Raw genomic sequence first — 23,337 nt, 5'->3', positions numbered from 1 at the left:
AATTTCTTAGTGAATTTTGTTCAATTTTATGAATATAGAATACTTGTACATGGTTTTCTGATTGATATACTCTTTAAGACTAATGTATAAACACACTAATACATTTTCATAGTATATAATAATAGTACTAACTATTATTATAATCACATTACTTAATATATCACCTCTAGTAAAAATAGTGAATGTCTGTACATAAAATTTTATTATGCACATAGCTTAACAACAAATAAATAAACTTTGTATGTACTTTAAAAGGCATGACAGTAATCTTTGTAATTACTTAAAAATTCTTTTAGTACATTTAGAAGACTAACTTCATCACCTGAAACAAATGAATTGTAAATTATAATAATTTATAAATATTTGCTATCTGGGAAGTGAAGGAAAAGCGGAAAATTGGTTAATGTGCCAGTCAATTTTAGGCAAAATACCTCTGTCGTAAAAAAACGATAGAGTTTACAGAAACCACGATGCTATAAGAACCTATACTAATAGGCGCCTTTACGATAGCCGTTAAACTAAAACAAAGGATGTGTCGGCTGTGATAAACTTATGCATGCAGGAACTTTATGTAGTATAGAAACTGAAGGCTTGTTTCTGTCCATGTATTATTCTCCTTACTTCTAAGAGTGGGGTCCGATTAGCAGGTTACTGATACTGTAAACTCACTTTAAACCACCAAACTGAGATTTTCTTCTGGCTAATATATATGTATAATACATGTATTTATATAGTTAAATGATCTCTCTCATACACATTGTACTAGTATAGTATTGAATAAATATCACATTATGTTAGGACAAAAAAAATTAAAATATTTGAAATATTTATATTTATTATATATGGCAATCATTTTCCTTATCTACTCTATTACTAGACAACTAATAAAACTTATTATGATCGGAATGCACGAACCTGTTGTCGGATCATATAAAGATCTTTTCTCAACACCCCATTGGACTTTTATTGGTCTTTGCTTCTTGATCGATAGCTCAACATCTAAAAAAGAATTTATAGTTATTATTGGCATCAACTATTAATTATTCTGTAAGTAAAAAACAACTGGTTCACAATATGGGTGTCAGCATACATCTATACTGAACCTTATAATATGATCGATGGATACGACTTTAGTCTGAGGAGGATCGTCGTCTTTTCGATCCCCGTTTGAATTGGACAGGGATCGATCGGAGATGATTCTTATGTATATTGTATAAATATTTACATAAAAAATTAAAAATCTCAGTATTTATATCAGTAGTCAGCCAGCTAACTAACACAAAATCTGCCTAGCCTTGGGACTAGATGGCGCTGTGTGAATTACCCTAGGTTATATTATTATATTGTACACTTACCTCCATGTACTGTATCCAGTAAGCTGTTTATATCAAGATTCTCCCCTAACCTTGTACATAGGGCATTCACATACTGACTTCCACCGGGAACAATTCTTGCTGAATCACCTGCCTTCAACTCGTAAGTTTCATCAATAGTGGTAGAGCATTCTATCTGCAACACTTCATAGGCTGCTTGTGCAGACTGAGTGGAGTACCCTATTAATAGATTTTTGTGAACATTGTAGGATTCTACTGTAGATATGGATGTATAGATTTGTGGATTTGTATTCCTGTCATGAAAAATATATATTGTTAGGACAGGTCCCATCATATAATATATAATTAATTCAATACATGTTTAATCTATTATATTTACATTACTATGTAAATTAAATAATTTCTATCTATCCAAAATATCAATAGACAACATATATATTCAATGAAGACTTAAGGATGATATATTAAAACCTAAAGCTATATAAATACTTTCACATTATTTTCACCTTTGAAAATTTTGAAAAATATGTAAAATCATTAATGATATTTTCTGATTTTATTTTGCAGAAGTGTTAGCTCCTAGATAGCTATTTACCTGAACATTTTAATTAATTCCACCATATAGTTGAATACATTAGAATAGAATAGGAATTGTTAGTGATGTGACCCAATTACTCTATTGCTAGCGATGTACCAAGTCAATTTGGCCTCCGCATGGTTGCACCTGGAAACTATCGTGATAAATTCCTGGTGAATTTGTCATGATGGTCAAACTGATCTGACTTCATGCTCCTCCTGTCATCCTACAGTGTAAGCCTGTTGGCTGCCCTGCCAGTGAAAACTGTTAGCCGAGGTGGTAACATCATACTATAATTATAAAAAAATCACATGCAACTTACCTATCTAAATTTATCCTACACATATCCATAATTAAAATACAAAGATCAGGTTTGCATTTGTTAACTTGTTCTAGAACAAAATTCTCAGTAATACAGTGTTCCAACTGTATGTCTTCTGTGGGACAGTCTATACCCAGCATGCACTTAGTGTTTACTAACTCACAACCATGTCCAGCATAGAAAATGAAACCTGAAATTGAAACATTCAATGTATAAGTATTATGTATGCATATGCATATAAGAATAAGCATATGTAGATATATTTAATCAGATTCAAAGTATTACTACTAGTCCTACCTAGTTCATTTTGATAATGCATTATCCCCATGAATTACTGTTTGCCCTATAGTCGACTGGGAGAAAATTCCTCTAGATGTTAAGTCCACCCTGTGGTCCTTTATGTATGTGTACATGGAAGTTTTAATAAATAGATATACAGGATTGAAAACAAGCTTGTTAAGTGGCACTAAAATCTTAACTTTGCAGATGTTTCAGATGAACTCATAGTTTCATATTTCATTTATTTTTATATACATAAACAATATCATGTTGTAATATGACACCCATAAATGGTAAATTTCATGCATTACTATTTTGGAGATATAAAGTGTCATACCTTTGTTTCCTGTAATTTCACTGCCTCATCTGTACAGTATCTGTCATATCAGAGCAAAGTAGAGTAGACCAATCCATAGCATTGTAAGCTATATCTTCTGTTCGCTGCAACACTGGGAATGTTACCCATAAAATGATGCATACTTTATTTCTCTTATTAACTCAGGGAATTCTGTACAGTTACACCAATTATAGATTTTAATAAAATAACTGGGAGAAAATAACTAAATTAATTGAGAGACAATATTATATATTATCTCTCAATTAATATAAGTATAAATTTAAAGATATGTTATATATATAATACTCACAATATGAATCTTCCGGGATGCAACTAAATATTTTTGACAATATTTCTCTCAAATCACAGCTGGCTGTGTTTTTTATTGTCACAACTATAAACCCTAAATTCTTCAGGTTTGAAGACAATGAATCACAATCTATAGATGGTGTGGCCAGTTTTGCTAAGTGTGTGTATTTGTCATTCGCTATAAGTATGGCAACTTTTGAATGAGGTCTGTAGTAGATTGCAATCGGCCTAATACTCAATGCAGCTTGTTTTAACTTTCTGAACTTTTGCACAGTACATCCACCTCTGTATAACATTTTCATTAACAGTTCTCCAGGTTTATTAGTATCATCAAATGATATTCTGTGAACACAATACAATTTTTCTTGAATACCTTATCATTATAGAAATAATAGCTACTCACCCTGGCTTCACATGGGTGTATATATATTATATATATATAAACCTTCCTCTTGAATCACTATCTACTAACTGCTTCAAAATCTGTTGCATAGTTTTAAAGATTTAAGCATACATAGGAACGAACAGCATCAGCTACTTTGTTTTATACTATATAATGATTTATAGATCAATTTAATAATTTTATAGTATAGTATTATTAAAAACAAGTGGGGGAAAAGGAATCATTATCACAGGAGCTCCAGAAAAACCTATACATATAGACAGCGCGAGCTAACATTCAAGTCATATATAACAGTATTACTTACAAGTAGTTTTAGAACTCTTTTGCATTCTAAACTAAAAGTTAGACATCTAGTTTAGTCAGAGCGCAAAAACATGAAGATTACTATGGGCGACACAGTACGTTATCGCGATGCCATTGATAGTTTTCATAATAGAAATAAAACATACAGATTATTACATTGTGCTACTTAAATAACATATTTAACCTTTATATTGTACTATTAATAACATAATAAATTATACTCACTTCATATTAGCCAATTTAGCAATAATTTCACATTGCTCCCTATTAAATTTTAATGCATTTTGATATTCTGTATACGGCAAATTTTTAACATGGGATGTCTCAATTTCTTCTTGGTTGTTTGGCATTGCCACAAAAAATTTAATTCTATAATTATTAAATTATTGTAGTAACTATAAGCATATGATTATATCGTATGTATTATAAATAAGTAAGAATAATTTATTTTAAAAATAAATAAGGAAAAACAAACAACTTTTTATTGTTTTTGTAAAATATAGAGACATGATTCAAAAATTTACAGAGACTTACAACATTGACGTCAGTCAGGATTCAGTGAAGTCATATTATTTTGTCAGTCACATGATGTGGGGAGAAAAAAAACATTTATTTTGGAGAAATAATAACAACACTCAATGAAAGATAAAAATTTGCGGTCTAAAAATGCGACAAAGATAATATGAATGTCAAAATCATAGTCGAGGTATACTATAATTTTGACATTCATATTATCTTTGTCGCATTTTTATTTATTTTATTATTTTATTTATTTTATTTTCTTGGTATAAAGAAAAATTGAATAGTTGAACACTCGTAACTTAAAAAAAATATGAACACAAATAGAGCAACATTAATTGATTAAAAAATGGGCACTACTAATTTAATTTATTGTTTCGTCCGTTCCTGTATTGCTGTTATTTTTTTTTACAGCTTGAAATTTAGATTGTGCTAAATTTGGGTAGGTTTGCTATACCTACCCAAATTTGTACCTACCCTAATTGTTAGTTGAGAACACTGTACGAAAAGTCTGCCTGAGACGAAGAAAAGAATGTCACTACGTCAGTAAATTACATCAATCAAAGTGTAAGTTCAATGTCAGGTCACATGTAGACTGAATTAAAATGATTTACTCTGTGCTGTTGCCTAATAGAAATTTCGAATAAAATAACATTAGAAATATGGCTATTGGTGTTGATACTTCGAAATGGAAACCTAGAAAAATAGTTGGAACACCAGCTGCTAAATTTCGAAATGCTCTTGGTGTAGGCACAATAACAATCGGATTAATATTTGGATTAATTTTCACGTTAGTTTTATCATTGTGTTGTTATCTTATATAAGAAACTGTGCATTGAAGGTTATAATGTCTGTATTTTTACTGTTATAGATACATTCCTGTAACTAAAAACCTGAGAAAGGCTACTGAAATCCTATATGAAGATCCTATCGAAGAAGTCGAAAGAAAGCAAATGATTGCCAGTGGTTTATTCAATAGAACAGCCACCACAATACGAAAACTAATTGAGGAGTCTGAAAGGCCAGATAGACCAGATAATTAGTTTCTAATGAATATAAGTAATTATTATAGGTAGGTAATATGAAAGATTTAATTGTTAAATGATTAAAAAGTAATATATAATATATTTTGTTTTATTTTTCCCAGCTATGAACATATCCAATGTAAGGTGACAAGCAAATACTTTTCAAGTTGTGGTATGGATGAAAGCTTGTCAGACTTTCAAGAAAAGAAGAAATGTTTTGAAGCTGTAAAAATACAAAAAACTATAAAAACAAGAAAGAAACAACCTAAACTGATCAGAGGCCAAAGAAAAATAAAATCTTTACTGAACACTAAGAAAAATGAATTAGTTTCTTACTCGAAGGACTTTGATAATATTTGTAAACAATCAGGCATAGATGTTGACCCTGAACAGTTACAACTAGCAGTGGCACTATCGAAATCACTTCAACCTGTAGACAATACTGGACCATCAACTAGTCAGTTGAACACGCAAGGTAGAAGTGCTAAAATTCGATCAACTTTACAAGAGTATGGATTTTCAGTGCCTGTGATTAAAATATCAAATCCTAACAAGAGATTAAAGAAAATAAGGAGAAATTACAAACTATTATTATCAACGGATGCAGAGAAACAACAAGTAATTACTGATAAATATTCACAAGTTTTGTTTGAAAACATTGATAATAACAAAAACTGTTCAAGTAATTGCTATAATGATTTTTCTGATGTACATTTATATTACTTGTCAACAAACGCTGCATATAATGACATAAGAAGTAATGATGTATTTTATGTTTCTAACTTAGCAATAGAGAAATCAACTCCTGTTGGTTCCTTGCTAAAGGATTGGTCAAAAATCCCTGGCAGACCTATAAGCCCTAAGCCCTGTGAAAATAAAAAAATTGATACAAGTAAAATTCTGTGTTCTGAAGATGAATTGGATATTATTCTTAGTGGATCATTAAAATGTGCTCAAAATATTGTTAGTAGGGCTAACAGAGTGCTTAGTACAATGACTGATATAGGAGAAACCGACTGTTGTACAAATAAAGCTAATGAAATTAAAATTAATTTGATTGATGAAACAAAAAGTGAAATGAAAGAAACAAGTGTGATTTCTAATATAGACTTAGTTGATAATGAAAATATTAGAATATTAAAAGTATCACAACCAGTAAGAAGTTGTTCTCCAGATTTATTTGATGATGACACAGTATCATTATGTAGTGATACAAATGAAGTAACTATATTGAAATCTCTAAAAACTGTACATAGTAAAACAAATGAGGATATTATAGAAATAATAGATTGTTCTCATTATGTAGCTGAAGTTAAAACCTTAAATACAGTAGCATTGCCAGTTATCAATTGTACATCAAGTTCACAATCATCTCAAAAAACTGATAATTTAACTAGGAAGTCATATGATCCTATGGAACTTACTGAATGCATTGCATTAGAAGATAATTTCATTCATAATGAAAATAAGTCTAATATACTGTTATCAAGTTTAAGTAATATTACAAAAAGAAAATCTAATGATTTTATGGACCTAACAGAGTGCCTTGCACATTATTCTGAACCCAAATCAGTACTTAATGAGAATGAGATAGACTTAACTCAAAATTATAATAATAACTATGATATAGATAGGATAGATAAAAATGTAATAAATGATGATGTATCTAATAATGTTGATTTGACGCAATCATCAAATTCCAATGACAGTTTACCCTTCGTCCAAGTTAGTGGTAATGTTGATAAATCATGTGATTATACAATAATTTTAAATAATTCTGAAATTAGTCAATCGCAAACAAAGAAAAAGAAGGAAAAATCAACAGATAATATAGGAAAGGAAAACCTTAGTTTGGTTCCTGAGGTACCAGCCAAAATGGACAATAAATTGGCAAATGAAAGTTTTTTCAAGGATTATAATTACAATCATTCAGATGATGATATAAAATGCAATAGTGACATCTATAATAATAAATTTGACACTGATGATTTAACACAAAGTACAGATTCTGAAGAATGTAACAATGAAGTCAACCATAATAATGTTCAGTCTTCATATAATAAAATCAATGATGAAAATATCCATGAAATGTCTATTGACTATGACAATGTTTGTTTAGATAACAATATGCATATCAACCGAAAGATTTCTACTTCAAACGACAGTAGTTTAAGTAATTCTCATATTCATGCTATAGCTGGTAAGTCACCTGAGAAACAAGAAATTCAGTCTAGTCAGAATTCTGAGGCTTTCGAAATTTCTGACAGGGAATTAGATTATTCCCTTCATAAATCTAGATATGATGAATCAATAGATATAAATTTTCCAAACTTGTCAACTATGAATATTGTATCGAATAACACAAAAAATTATATATCTGATAATAATGAGACTCAGCTAGTTACTTTAAACAGATCTATGAGTGATAGTTTTCTACCTGTAGTTAATATTAAAAGAACAATTCAAGATGCAGATACATTTCAAACACAACCATGTAATTCTACACAAAGTACTCCAGAGAAAACAAATACTACTGCTGCTACATTAAGAACACCTACTAATGATGATTACATTGTAAAAGTACAGGAAGTTACACCAAGATTGGATTATGCATCTATGACAACTCCAGAAAGAAACCAAGAACTTGATAAATATGGTTTAAAGCCATTCAAAAGAAAAAGAGGTACAACAAATACTGTATAAAATAAATATGATTAATTTATTGATACATTTAGTTCTTTCAATTTATTAATTGCACTTTACTTTCCAGCTATTCAACTTTTAACACATATTTATAATCAGACTCATCCTGTAATAGCCTCTTATGCAAATGAAGAATTACCATCACCATCAAAAAAACGTAAAACAGACACAAACAATCCACATTCTGTTTCACCGAAAAGATCTCCACTGAAACCAGCTAAAACTCATGTTGAAGATGTTAAAGAAAACATCTACCAAATAACAAAAGACATACCGGATCTGAGAGAAATAGAGTGTAGTTCTGAGGATTGGGTATTGCAGAAAAAAGAAAAGGCCAGGGTGAGTAAATTTCTCAAGAATAATTAATTACCAATTAACTTAAAAACGATAAACAATTTAATAATAATAATCTGAACAATTCACACAGCACCATCTAGTCCTAAACTAAGCAGAGGTAATGTTATGGGTACTAGACAACTGATAGAAAGACTTAAATACATTTATTTTGTGAATGCATACATAATATACACAGAAATACATGTATTTGTCTGATGTAAATACATGTATATTTACAAATGTTTGGATTGTTCGAGGAATCGAACCCGCGACAATGATCGTTTGTATCAGTCTGGGTGTTTTCTGTGTATATTACATATGTATTTGCAAAAAATAAACAAGTATTTACATTTGTCTAGTACCCATATCAGAAGCTCTGCTTACCGTGGAACTAGATGGCGCTGTGTTAATTATCGAGGGTTATTTATTCATTTAATTATTTATATATAATTGAAATATTTACAGGTGCATTCTTCCAGAGTCCCTCTTCATATAGCGTTCAATAACTACCTGTCTTGCCGGCGAGGTTTGCGGGAGGCAATATTACGATATGAACCCGTCAATATAGATATTATACATAAAGAATTGGTGGCGTGTGGGCACAGATATGATGCAAAGGTACGACATGTTTTTACATGTTTTGACTATCAACCTTATTTGATTTTTTGACATATAGTTAAAGAATAATTACTAGACCTCTAAGTATGAAATGCTAAAAAACATAAATCCTTTTGGTATCGACTTTGATGTTACACTATAGCAGGGCTAGCTCGAGTTGTCTATTAATAGATACCGGACGTACCCTGCTCTGTGTTCGGAAACTAGCGGTACCGGGCTGGCTACCTAACGGTGCGTTTCGGAGGATTGCTATATTAATATCCAGCACAATCTTGAAAGTTGAATTCTTAACTTAGAAAGTAAAAGAAGTCAACTTACCATCTGGAAATGTTTACTTTTAAAATAGAGTTTTTTTCTTATTTCAGGATCTTTTGAGATTTATGGACAAGAGGTGTATAACAGTCAAAACATCAGATAATAATTCCAGGAACAATAAGAAATAACACATATCTGTTGTATTCATTTTGTGTAGCATATCTACATTAACATTAAAGAGAAGAGAATCTTAATTGTGTTTATAGGAAGGGTAACATAACCTGACTATATGAATAAAAAAAAGGGCGCCACAGGCCGGTTCCGATGGGCATGGCTTATATATATATGATATGCCCTAACTCTAATCAATACAAATAAAACACACATATGGGTAGTCAAAGGATCATTATTTTATTTTTTAATTATGGTTCTAACTCTATTTCAATGCATACAGTCGTAACTGTAAATAAATGGGAATTTGAATTATCTTTTCCTAGATCATTATCTCCTACTATTTAATCTGGACATTTAATCAACCTAGGAAAATGGAGTCCTTTATTTACCAATAATTATAATTGATTATTTATACTCATTAATGCAATTTTTATTAGTATACTTAAAACTTATTTAATATTATCATGGCAAATTTAAACTAGTATATAGTTGAATCATTGTTTTATTTTAACAATTATGGTTATATTTACGTGTCACATTTAGGAAAACAATTTAAATAATCAGTAATACAAAATAATATAACTCAGCATAATTAATTACACAATAGTAATTTATAACTTATCTAAAACAAAACTACGAGTATAGTATATAATAATTATCATCACCTGACATTTATATTTATTACTATAGGAGATTTACTCCATAACCAGAAATTTCATGTTATAGTAGTGCAGACAGATTTATACATTACAGAATTACTGTCATTTATAATCGAAATTATGACCTTAACTTGGTAAATTATAATAACAATTATTATATTGTAGTCAATGTCATAATTTCAATGCAATTTTTTTTTTTACAAAAAAATGTAATTTTAATTTCATCCATAAGCAAATACATATTCTGATCATTTTCTAATGCTAAAAAATTAAGTTGATTAAATGCCTTATCCCATATTTTTAGTAACACTTCAGCACTAGCTAAAGTGATACTAAAAAAGTGTATATACACAGTAAGTTATATATGAACTTAAATATCGAATTATGAAGATTACAACTAGTATAAAATAAACTATTAGAAAAGTATCACAATATTTTCAATTTTAATCACTATACTACTTTACTTACTCAAATCTATATATTATAACCGATGTTTCAATAAACAAATTGAATTAAACGTTTAACAGTTATACTACACGTTTCAACTGGTAATTGATATTTGATGATGAAAAAACATTAGGGTTATCTGTTGCTACTCCTTCAAAATTAAATTATTAATGTCTGTGATAGGTGATTAAAATAACCGTCTAAAAAAAATGCCAGTTGCAGTCGAATTCCTTGCCAGTTCTTCTCAATTGAAGTAGGCAGCCGAATTGGTAGGGTAGTGATAAAAACGATTTTCCGTACTCCTAAATTTTTTTAAAATTCTCAATGTAATTAAATTCTTAACCATGAAATTTTTGTCATTTCGACTCCTCTGACCTAAATTTTTTAGAATATATATAATGGGATTATTTGATCTAATGTATTTTAATATAAGTACAAAGAATATGCGAGATAATCATTGATTTGAAAAACCTCCATATATAAGAATATCTATGCAGCGATGTAAGACTGTCAGTATCTTTATCATTTTAATGGTATAACAGAGTGCTGTGCAAAAATATAATGATTATAATTAGGCTATTAAATGTACCTATACTATAATTCTTGATACGAATGATAAATTTAAACCTCTTATTCTTGTCTAAGGTCTTTACAAATATATTTAGGACAGTTATAAATATAGATCTTATATGGATCTAGAAAATATGTCAAAGTCAGAACACAGCTAAGGCACTAGTGCCGAGATTTTTATAAGAGTATTGCAATTATCTACTTGCAGTTGAATGTCATTTCTTTAGTAAGCCAGCTTGTTGAATAACCTGTCTGGTTGCGTTGTTTATATGACGAAACCTGTCTGGACCTAGTTGGATCCCTCCATACCTGTAACATTGAACATAATTAGAATATACAAATTTTTAAGTACCTAAGCCTTGAATCCAAACCTCAATAAATTGCAATTAAGAACCAACCCGACCATATGATACCAAAGACAGACAGTCTGTGGGATCGTAACTCCTATATGAATGAGCCAACATTGGAATAATTTATTTGTTTAAAAGCTGTTCAAATAAAAAATCGCATCCTAATTGGTTCATTTAGGAGTTATGATACCATAGAATGATAAACCACAAACTTATAACACTTCTTGTTAATTTCGTAGTGTTAAGGATTAAAAAAGGATAAAAATTTCTCCACTTTTAGACGATTTTAATCATCCTGGATGTAATTAAAAATACATTTAATCAAATGTATAAAAATAACTAATAAAATTCTAATGAACCCACGAACAATTGCGCCGTAGTGGCCCCATTTAATACATAACTAATATATATGTATAATATATAAAAATGATCTCACCATCTTGAAACCATAACAAATGTGTTTTTCTGGTCTAATATCTGCAGCAAATGCAGCATCCTGCCACCAGCGTGAGCCTCACCATCATCATTACAATCTTGCAACATAGTTGTACCTTTATCTGTCTTCTTTTCAATACGGTATGCATACATATTGTGGGTTGCATTCAACACTTTCTTGTTTTGTTTTAATTTCATAATTGCGGCACTAAAAATGAAATATACCATTTAAATATTTAATGAAATTACAAAGGATATTATTGTTAAGTTAAAAGTTTAAGACTCAATTTAAAGTAGTTGTGCCAAAATTAAGGGATTTTTAAGAAAGGTATATTAGTTTCTTTAGAAACAGAAATGTTCATGTGACACCCCTAGTGTTTCATGCATCCATAGGTAACCGTTTACCATCAAATGGCCCATATGATTGCTACCACTGTGTTATAAAAAAAAAACTATTATATAAAAACAATATAGATTTTATATCATTTCATATAAGGTTTTATTGGTGCACAACAAAGTATTACAAATGAAGGAACAACATTCCTTGTGTTAAAAGTAGCTAATACCAACACTGTTTTTTTTTTCTATACTAAAAAGTTTTTTGTTACATACTTGACTTCCTCGATACTGTGTACTTCAGCTGCATGACCCTGGAATGAGCTCTTTCTGTCTGCAATTACTTCACCATGTGTTAATTCAGGGCAATTTATCTCCAGCTGAAATTATAAAAATTCAAGATCAATATTACATAATTTGATTTATTTTTATACATGGTAATGGAATGGTTTATCCTGTGCCGATGGTTTTTACTGGCAGGACACCAATGGAGGATAATATGATAGGATAAAGTCAGCCTGTCTGGCAAATTTATTAGTAATTAACCAGGTTTCCAGATGTGACTGTGTGGAGGTGAATCTGACATGAATTATTGTCAACAAAGGGTATTGTTACTAACAATACACACATAATTTGATTAAAATAATAATATAATATGGAATATACAGATACTAGTTCTAATTGACTGATTGATCTAACCACATGTAACCTAAAAGCTGGAACATTGAAAAATGTAATATCAATTTCTGCTTGAAAGATCAAAGAAAGAATTTTTATTGAATTGTATGGGTCTATACAAATCTCTTTTATATTTTTATTAGCTTTCTGAGTTTATAGAAATATAATTCATATCTTTAATGTTCTTTATTGATATCTGAAACCTGAATAAATGTCTTTATTATTATTATTATTAAACCCTTTCTGATAAGGTTTATATTCAGTTGAGGAAACATCAATATAATCCTAGAGATAGCAGTAAACTCAGAGAAGTGTACTACCATTGGCAAGGATGCCTCATTGAATTCATATACACAGCAAAATGCAGGTATACATTCACCACAATGGTAATCCCTCTGACTACCCCAGTTAGGATTTAAGACAGTATGTTGTTTGTATTCAAACTACCAACCTGTGACATATCTAAGGACTCAATAACCGGTGCAGTATTCTGTTTTTCATTGGCAAGAGATTTCATACTTTGTAATACTTCTCTTACTTTCTCTACCCATTGGTAAACTACTGTTTCTCCAATATTTTCCCTGAAACAATCACGCCAACATAAACAAATAATGCTTTTGCAAATATAATAAAATAATTTGTCTTATATATAAATAAATAATAAATGAGATAATATCTTTTTGTTTCAGTCCTTTTCACAACTAAAGAGAGATTAACAGATTTTAATAAATTTTATCACAAGGATGGACATAGGTTATTTTTTATCTGAAAGATGAGGTTGCATGTAAAGGTAAGTAATTACTATTTTACAGTACATACTTACAAGTATACCTCATCTAAAGAATTATGAAGATTTTCTTTTGCTTTCCTATCCATCCACGGCGCCGACAACTCATATTTAGGTGGTGATAACGTCGGGTATTCCGGTGGCATTGTCACATATAACAATGCCTCTTTTTTATTTTCTTCAATGCGAATACAATATGATTTAGTTATGTCGCTCTCTGTGGTCCAATCATCTCCATAAATAGAACTCAGTGCTTCAACCTCCTCAGCCTGTGCAATATATTAATAAAAAAATTTATTACAATGCCACTAGTACAATAATTACTAATACAATACCAAAATTGCAACATTTATATGTGGTTTAATTGTTATTATGAAATTATTAAAAAGGTATTTTACCTGTTTCGTTAAATTATCTGTATCCATGTTATTTCTCGTAGTAGTTGCAACAGTTTTATATTTTAGACTATTTCGGTCTATTTCTTGTAGTTTCACACACGAGAATGACCACGAATTCCTACGCTAAAATTAGCTGAAAGGAAATAGTATAATAACGCTATTGTATTATGTATTCCACTTAAAACATAAAGTATACAGACAGAACCATACATTGTATTGTTTGTTTAAATAATGTGGGGGATTAATATGCAAACATGAAATATTATTAATATATTGTCAATTGAATCTGTCACTGTCTCCTGAAAGAACTTTTTTTTTTTTTTATTAAGTATTTTACGGCCTTGGAAATCTCCTTTCAGCCAAACAATTACATTTAACTATATCTTTAGCATTATAATCTATAGCGTTCTTATTGTATTGTGTATAAACTCGTATAAAAATGGATAACTTTCTGTATTTTGTAGGATAGATGGCAAGAGGCGGGGTACTTCTTTTTTATTATATAAACTTATTAAGCCATCTATCAAAATAAGTCTCTGCAAACCAAATGCTGGACATTCCATTATAATATGTTGTAAATCGGCATTTTCTGCTGTACAGTAGTCACAATTTGAAGAAGATCTCAATTTTATTCTATGCAAATGAGCCGGAAACTGCCCATGTCCCATACGAATTCTATTAATCGTTGTAATGTATCTTCTAGATGGTTCTTGTAATTTGAAATACCATGGTTTTCCAAAAATTTCTTTCTGTATATCAGCATACCATTTTCCCTTTATCATTTTGGTTTCTGCCCATTTTCTATTCCAATTACTAAACATCCTTCTGTTAATTAATGCATTGTAGTCAGTTATTGGCACTGGCGATAAATCCAAATGACAATCCAGTTCATTAATCTTCATCATTCTGTCTACAACTTCATTTCCAGTAATACCAGCATGAGATGGAACCCACATGAACTCTATAACTTTGTACAATTTCATGTCATATAAAATTTCTCTTATTAAGTAAATGTATAAATTATCTTTGTAGCTTATTTTATAATTATCTAAGGATGTCAATACACTTAGAGAATCCGTTATTATTAGAAATCGTCTTGAATTTTCTATGTCTTGTACATATTTCAAAGCTTTAAAAATTGCATATGCTTCCGCAGTGAAAACCGATGAATGTTGATCTAGTACATAGCATTGTCCAGTTTTAGTAAAGGAGTCAAAATATGCCGCTTTAGTAGAGTCTTCAGATTTCGATCCATCAGTAAATATTTTTCTGTAATCAGGTTTATATGTTTGGGTGTATATTATAAATTCATTATTATCCATTACTCTCTCCTGTACTATTGTAGGTTTTGTAGTTTGAACATCCAGTGAACCGTAAGACCATTTATCACATTGATACATATTAACAAATTCATTTAATAGTTCATTATCAATTTGTATAATTTTATTATTTTTTAATATATTACTCAGTGTATTATTTGCAAAAATTTTTAAATAATATTTTTCCATCAAATAATTAAGTCTTACATGAATTGGAGGAATGCCAGATTCAATTTCTAAAGAATTAATAGGAGTCGAACACATTGCTCCTGTTATGATTCTAAGACCCTTATTTTGTACTACCTCTATTTTTCTTAATTGAGTATAATTTATGCAATTTCCATAAATAAACAGACCATAATCATAATGACTTCTAACAATGGACTTATACAACATATTTAGTAACTTGGGATCCATACCCCAACTAACACCAGCTAAGTATCTCAAAATATTGACACTTTTATCCATTTTATTCAATATTTTTGTAACATGAGATGAAAATGACATTTTGCTATCAAAAACTATTCCTAAAAATGTTTTTTCATTGACTATATTTATGTTTACATTGTTTATATAATTAATATTTAGATTGTACAAAGAATTACATCTATTAAAGACCATTACGGAACTTTTATAGGGATTAATATCCAGTTTCAATTTAGTTTTATAATATTTGTACAGTTCTCTAAGTCTTAGATTTAGGTCAATTTGTATTTGTAAAATATTTTCTCTAGAAGAATACATAACAATATCATCTGCATATTGCAATATATTTACATTTTTCAAATTTACAAATCGGTGAATTTCCGCAGTATATAGTAAATATATGAGGGGAGACAATGTAGAGCCTTGCATTACACCTTTAAATGCTAATTTCGGACCATAAAGCTTATTATTATATCGAACAAAAACTGTTCTTCCATAAAATAATTTAAATAACCATTCTGAAAATTTACCTGGTATGTTGTATGAATTAAGAATTTGAACGAGAGTTGATAGATCTACATTGTCAAATGCTCCTTGTACATCTAAAAAAACACTAATAAGAGGTAAGTTACATAGCATAGCATTTTTAATATCACCTGTAAATTTTAGAAGACTATCTATTGCACTTTTTCCTTTACAAAAACCATATTGTAATGGAGGTATAATATTTCTAGTTTCTGCGTACATTTCTAATCTATTTTTAACCATATTTTCAAAAATCTTTCCCACACAAGATGACAAAGCAATCGGTCTGTATGATTCAGCTAAAGACGGATCTTTTTCAGGTTTTAAAACAGGTATAATTGCTAGAGTTTTCCAAGAGTCGGGTATTAAATTATGTTCCCATAAATTGTTATATATTTCAAGTAATTTCATTTTACAATTAACATGAAGATTTTTAATAAGTAAATATGGTATGTCATCAAGTCCCGGAGTAGTATCTTTTCTATTGTTCAAAGCAAGAATAAACTCTTCAAAGGTAAATGGTTTTATTAAATGTGTGTTTAAATCATTCATTTTAAAATATCCATTTATATTTTCAACGTTTTCAGTTTCTTTATTAGTGGCAACTTTATTTAAAAAATCATTTACCCAAGAATCATCACCTACTACATTTTTCCGTCTTATACGATTAAATCTTTTAACAAAATTCCAAATTTTTCCTATACTGGTATGTCTATTAAAACTGGAACATAATTCAATCCAACTACTTCTTTTTTGTTCTTTAATAATTAGTTTCTTTTCTGCATCAATTTTTTTGTATACAATATAATTTTCTATTGAAGGATATTTTTTATAATTATACAAAGCAAATCTACTTCTATTTACAGCTTCGATGCATTTTTGATTCCACCAGGGTACAGGTATATGACTTTTAACACAATTCGACTTAGGTTTAATAACTGGTATATATTCAACTTTTAAATTATTAATTATTGTGCAAAATTGTTCGTATGCTAATATAGGATTTTTTATTGAACCAAAATTATTTAGACATTTATAAGATGAATCTGAATAAGAGCTCCAGTCTACTTTTTTATATATAAACCTTTCTGGTTGTTCCACATATTCATAAATTTGTGGTGTTATGTATAAATTAACTAAAGTTGGAAAATGATAGCTGCCCAAAGTATCATCTGACAAAACAGACCAATCGCATAAACCAGCAATAACAGGAGAAGCAAAAGCTACATCAATAGCAGATGGGGCTTGATTCGGACGATTTAATGTGGTACTTTCACCAGTATTTAAAACACATAAATTTATCTCGTCTAGCATATCGTAGATCTGTGTTCCTCTAATTTGATTACTTTGACATCCAAATATAGTGTGATGTGCATTCATATCACCCATGACTAATACCGGAGAAGAAAGAGAAAGAATAATATTTTTTAATAATGTAACAGGGAATCGCCCTCTTCGAGGAGGACAATAACATCCTAAAATATTTAAGAACCCAGAATTTATTTCAACTTTAATTGCAACAGTTTGAATTTTATCATTTGATTGGGTGGTAACATTAGAACATTTTAAAAATTCTTTATAAAAGACGGCAACACCGCCATGACCTTTGTTTACATTGTGATCCCAACGATATACTTTATAACCTCTAATATTTACTGTATCTGTATTTTTTAACCAAGTTTCATTTAAAATCAAGATGTCAATATTATGTTTAGCAAGTAAATGTGTGACTAAAGGAAGCTTTGGTCTTAAACTTTGTATATTATGTTGTACAATATTTAAGGAATCTATAATAACCTTCTGATCCATTATAGATTGATGTTTTTAAGAAATACTTCTTTGATTGTAGAAGTATTAACAGGTAAGTTAGTGTCTTTTTTTGAAAGGGAAGTTAATGTTTGTACTAAAGCTGTTAAAATTAAATCGTTATTGATAACTTCTGAAATAAAATCTTTCTCTTTTCTCTTAGGTGTGTAACTTTGAGCTGCTTTAGCAAAACTCGAGTTCAGATTAGGAAAATGTGAACTTAGGGTACTGTTTTTGTTTATAATTTTTTCTTTATTTTCAAGTATTTTTTGAATTTTAACTGGACAAAGTCTGGAAACTGCGGTATGGTTTCCTTTACAATTTACACAGATAGGATTCTCAACATTAGTACATTCTTTATAATTATGACCTTCTGTACAAATTGAGCAAACCATATCTCGTTTACAGAACTTTGTAGTGTGTCCAAATTTCATGCACTTATAACATTGCATTACAGGTTTTATATATGGTTCGACTTTAAATTTACATAGCTCGTACGTTACATTTTCTGGCAAAATGTTACCTGCAAATGTTATAGAGACAGTCTGAAGTGGAATCATTCCACTATCGGACCGTTTCATAAATCGCCTCACTGAAAGTATTTCCTGTTGAGAAGATAATATATTAAATAAATGCTTGTTACTGAGATCAGTGGGAACAAACTTTACAACACCAGTACATTCAGTTGTCGATGCGGGGATGAATGCTTTTAATTCTTGAACATTTAAAAAGGTTGAATCACGTAATAGTGAATTTGCATTTTTTGCATTGTCAAATATTACGGCATATTTTAGTGCATTTACTCGTCTCAATTCCTTGACTCCTTTTACATATCTACTGAATAAATTATTTAAGTAAACTGGACTTTTATTACCAAATTTAACCTCTTCTTTAATGCTTTGTATAAATACAGTAAATGTTGTGTTTGGTGAATTTTCTTGATAACTCCTTATATAATTAGGTTTTAAATAAGGCGCATAAAATGTAGGGTCCTCATCTTTATCTGAATTTTCCTCTTCATGTGGTAGTGGTAAAGTAGCTTCTTTCTTCCTTTTATTTGGTGGTGGTTTAGCAGGAGAATTTCTCATCCCTTTTTTGTTTTGGGTGCCGCCACTGTCAGCACCCATTTTTATCGCACAAAAACGGGGCTAGGATTTAATTAACTCTATAAATTATTTAATATCAAAAGACTGTAGAAAAAATGAACTTCCCGCCTCAAAGTTCCCGCGCTTTTTTTTCTCCTGAAAGAACTTGAATGGAACATAGGGATGTCAAACAATCAATTGTAAAGATGGTCAACTCGAGTTACTAACTCGAATTGCATTGAATTCGAGTTAACTCGAGTTGAATTCTGCCACCTCAACTGTTGGAAGAATTCAACTGATAAATTAATGAATCAAGTGAAAGAGCGAGAGCATGATTCGGTCGTCCGTTTAGTTAAGTTTTCCGATCATTTCATATCATACAATTTTCACTCGTCAAATGTCTCAATATTGATTTCAGGTTCTTATCATTTTTTTCCATATTCGTCCGGTTAAAATGATTAAATTAGCGGTTGTCAGTTGTCATTTGTTTGTTATTTTTAAATACCTAGTATTTCTTTTATACCACGTAGGTGACAAATAAGCATACGCCTCATCCCATCTGATGGTAAACTGTTACCGTAGCCATACCGTAGTATATTTTTGTAAATGCCGGTAATAAATAATAATATTTATTTTTAACTTAAGAGGAATTTCCTTGTTTTTTTCTAAACGCCCGTAAGTCGAAGTGTAAAAAGTAAAAAATGCTCGGATTCATTTTAAATATGTACGAAATACGATCATAATTATATTAAAAAAATAGCATTCACATAGGAGAAGTTGACCTGCAGCCATGGATGCCTTCATAAGTTCCTCCGCGGCTTTGAAGTGCCCTTCGAACAATTCTAATGTGCTCAAAAACATTAGAATTGTTCGAAATTAAAAAAAAAACTGTTAATTCCAGGTAACTCGAGTTAAATTACGAGTTAGCACATCTCTAATCGATTGTGCAACAAATTATTTTGTAATCGATTGTAATGTATCAAAAGTCAATTAATTAATAATTGACTTTCTATCACAGGTTATTTTTCAACGGATATTGTCATGCTAGTAGTATATAAAACGTTTATAAGTTTAAGTTGCGACTTAAAAGAAAAAATGGGAATATAATCGATTGTTATGCGCAGTAAAATAATTGATATTGCTGTATTATATAGTGCAACATCCCTAGTGGAATATAGGGCAGATCAAGGGATTGCCGATAATCTGAAATGCTGTGTTGCCAATTTTAAGGAAAAAAAAAGCAATTCATCAAAATCAAATTTTATTTAGAAAGAGTTTACCCTCTACCTAAATTTTACCCTCATTATTTTGTAATGAGAGGCCAAAGAAAGAGGCTATAAGGCTATAGAGTGTAATAGTGGCCGTAATAACACTCAGTATTTTCTATTCTTCTCATATAATAAAAGTAGTGTTAAGGAAAATATTATTTATTGTTTTATTGTATTCTCAAATTCTTCATACTCAAAATTTTGTTGTAGTAGCAGTAGCATAAGCATCATAATTTATTTAACTTACCTATATCACATTTCGGTTGGGGGCCTGGTGATTTATATTACAGGTTATACCTATTTCAGACACCAACCAGCTCCTAACAGCAAATCGATTATAATAATAAATTTAAGCATTTTATTATAAAAAATGCTACTTGTATTGTTGCCATCATGTTTGTGAGGAGAAATAAATAAATAAATCATAAAAAAAATTGCAACCAGTAACTCGTATTAAATCAATGACGCTGTAAACAATATTTTTATATTACTTGAAATTCGGGAATAGCTGAAATGAATCTATAGAGGAAATTGTGATAACTATAATGAAACTATACCTACATCTTCTAGGAATTCTTTGACTTTGACAGAAACAATTTTATCGCTAAATGGGGAATCCCTCCAATTTAAAAAGATGCTGCTTAGTGCCATCTAATCCCACTGCACAACATAATTCATAGTTGCAGTTGCCTGTAGCCGTCAAATAATATTTATAAAGTATAACAGATGGCGCTTCGTACTCCCCAGATTGCTCAAACAAATCTAGCTATACATACTTTGATTAAATAAATAGATTATGTTTTGAAAAAAATCTACTTTATGTTACTCCCTTACAAAAAGCTAATTTCATATGTTAGGACTTAATATAACGATAAAAGTAACAGAAGACATGTTATATCATTGTAAATACTACAGTACTATTTAATAACATTAAATTCTATCTGTAGTTTCTAACTGTTTTAATCCTCAAAACTTACCAAATGAAAGAAATCTTCCACTGGGGCTTTTCTAGAATGTAGCAAAAGGAACAGAATTCAAATACATAATTTAGTATTCTTCCACAGAAATGTTGGTAGAAATAAAACTAAAAGTTTCGTTTTAATTATGTAACTTCATTTGCGACAAATTTGACTAATGTATTTGTATGGTATGTGATGGTTCCATACGGGAACAAGTCTGTTTGATACCTTTTCACTACAAAAGAGCTAAATGTATATACATTTTTGACGTGAATATAAATTATATAAAGATAGTCTTTTATAAAAAAAACACACATGCTCACTTACCCATAACCACCCCAAACATATCATTGCCTTTTTTTATTGTTATTTTAAATAGATTATTATCTGATGTGATTTTCGTTAGTTTTGTACCTAGATGAGAGCTGTATTAAGTTAAAGTGTCTGCACTAAAAGATTTCTAACACAACCTTGAGCTTAGTGAAGAGATTGTTGTTAAAATATTTTATTTGTAATCATTAATGTAAAAGTGTACAAATAAATAAATAAAAACAGAAAGTCACGGGTAAGAATTTATTTAACTAACTTTATTTTCGTGTTTCGCGAGAATTGTTTCTACTTTATTGGACAGTCTTTATTAGGACACAGATAATATAATCATCACTTAGGAGTACTTCTCCTAGGTATATAGTTATAGAAATTATTAGTGTAAAAATGAACATCTATAAAATTCTCGTATCACAATGTTAGTTACTATACTCCTCCGAAACAGCTTGACCAATTTTTATGAAACTTTATATAAATATTCAGTAGCTCTGAGAATCGGCTATTTTACATACCTATAAGTGATAAGAGATGTCGACCCCTTAAATGATTTTATGTTTTGGACAAAACTTTTATTTATTATTATTTTATAATGTGGCATTAAAAATACCTAAAACCCCAAATTTTTTGCCTTTCTGCCATTGACCCCTATTTTAATAACATATATCACATGGGGAGGGATTGTTAGTAACGGGGAATACTGACCCAATTGCATGCAATGTATGGTACATTGCTTGCAATTGCTTGCAGTTGGGTTGGTAGGTCTACCTCCATGTGGTTCCCCTTGGAAACCATCGTGGTGAATTCCTGGTTATTTAATCACGATGGCCAAATTAACCAGACCTCATTTTCGACCTTCACTGGTGCCCCGCCAGCTTATACTGTTAGCGCAGGCGGGTGCACCATACATATTTTCAACCACTTTAAGAAAAAGGAGAAGGTTCTGAATTCGTCGGTAATTGTTTATGTATGTTCCCGATTTACTTATATTTCCGATTACTAGAAGACTCCTGAACCTTCTGAATTCAGATTTTTTTTTTCTTCTAGAAAACAAACTGTAAGACCCACAGTACATAGTACAAAGACGCCATAGTACAAAGCGGTATAATCAAAAAACATGACTATTCAAAAGTGCTTATATTAAGTTTATTTGAATTATTTCTATTTCTTCTTGGTTTTCGACTAGATGACGCTGTGTGAATTGTCCAGGGTTGTTTATTTCTCTTGCTTTATATTGTTAAGTTTCCCGTTAATTTCTATGCGCGTGCAATAAATTTGCACGTTGCTACAATTAATATCATACCTACTAACTATTAAAGAAAATGCCGTGAGGTTACTATTGAGGTTTTCTGCCAAATGTATGAAATTACATCGTTTCCGGTGCTGTATGCATTTCCATAATACACATGTTGCCCACATAACTTATTTGCATACGGGACAAGTTAAATTATTACATTTGATATATGCATAT

General features: G+C 30.1%; 3 protein-coding genes across 3 annotated transcripts; 1 reads left to right on the top strand and 2 right to left on the bottom strand.

Moving 5' to 3' along the window:
- Nucleotides 1–136: 136 nt before the first annotated feature.
- LOC131850148 (uncharacterized) lies at nt 137–4,797 on the bottom strand. The gene is made up of 7 exons (XM_059200321.1): nt 4,399–4,797; nt 4,090–4,233; nt 3,160–3,500; nt 2,234–2,423; nt 1,356–1,627; nt 916–999; nt 137–322 (listed from the first exon to the last, which is right to left on the bottom strand). The coding sequence occupies exons 1-7, from the start codon at nt 4,401–4,403 to the stop codon at nt 249–251; spliced, it is 1,110 nt and encodes a 369-aa protein (XP_059056304.1). The 5' UTR covers nt 4,404–4,797; the 3' UTR covers nt 137–248.
- A 541-nt stretch (nt 4,798–5,338) lies between these two features.
- LOC131850151 (structure-specific endonuclease subunit SLX4) lies at nt 5,339–9,583 on the top strand. Its single transcript, XM_059200325.1, has 5 exons — nt 5,339–5,455; nt 5,531–8,091; nt 8,179–8,450; nt 8,913–9,065; nt 9,431–9,583. The coding sequence occupies exons 1-5, from the start codon at nt 5,433–5,435 to the stop codon at nt 9,506–9,508; spliced, it is 3,087 nt and encodes a 1,028-aa protein (XP_059056308.1). The 5' UTR covers nt 5,339–5,432; the 3' UTR covers nt 9,509–9,583.
- Nucleotides 9,584–9,603: 20 nt separating this feature from the next.
- LOC131850150 (protein IMPACT-B-like) lies at nt 9,604–14,222 on the bottom strand. The gene is made up of 6 exons (XM_059200324.1): nt 14,155–14,222; nt 13,793–14,025; nt 13,421–13,550; nt 12,568–12,671; nt 11,957–12,163; nt 9,604–11,479 (listed from the first exon to the last, which is right to left on the bottom strand). The coding sequence occupies exons 1-6, from the start codon at nt 14,179–14,181 to the stop codon at nt 11,386–11,388; spliced, it is 795 nt and encodes a 264-aa protein (XP_059056307.1). The 5' UTR covers nt 14,182–14,222; the 3' UTR covers nt 9,604–11,385.
- Nucleotides 14,223–23,337: the final 9,115 nt, after the last annotated feature.

This window comes from Achroia grisella, unplaced genomic scaffold (assembly GCF_030625045.1).
Source record: "Achroia grisella isolate CSIRO2021 unplaced genomic scaffold, CSIRO_AGI_Agris_v1 utg702, whole genome shotgun sequence".
Taxonomy (NCBI): Eukaryota; Metazoa; Arthropoda; class Insecta; order Lepidoptera; family Pyralidae; genus Achroia; species Achroia grisella.
The sequence above is the reverse complement of the archived record's forward strand: the minus strand, read 5'-3'. Positions and strand labels throughout refer to the sequence as shown.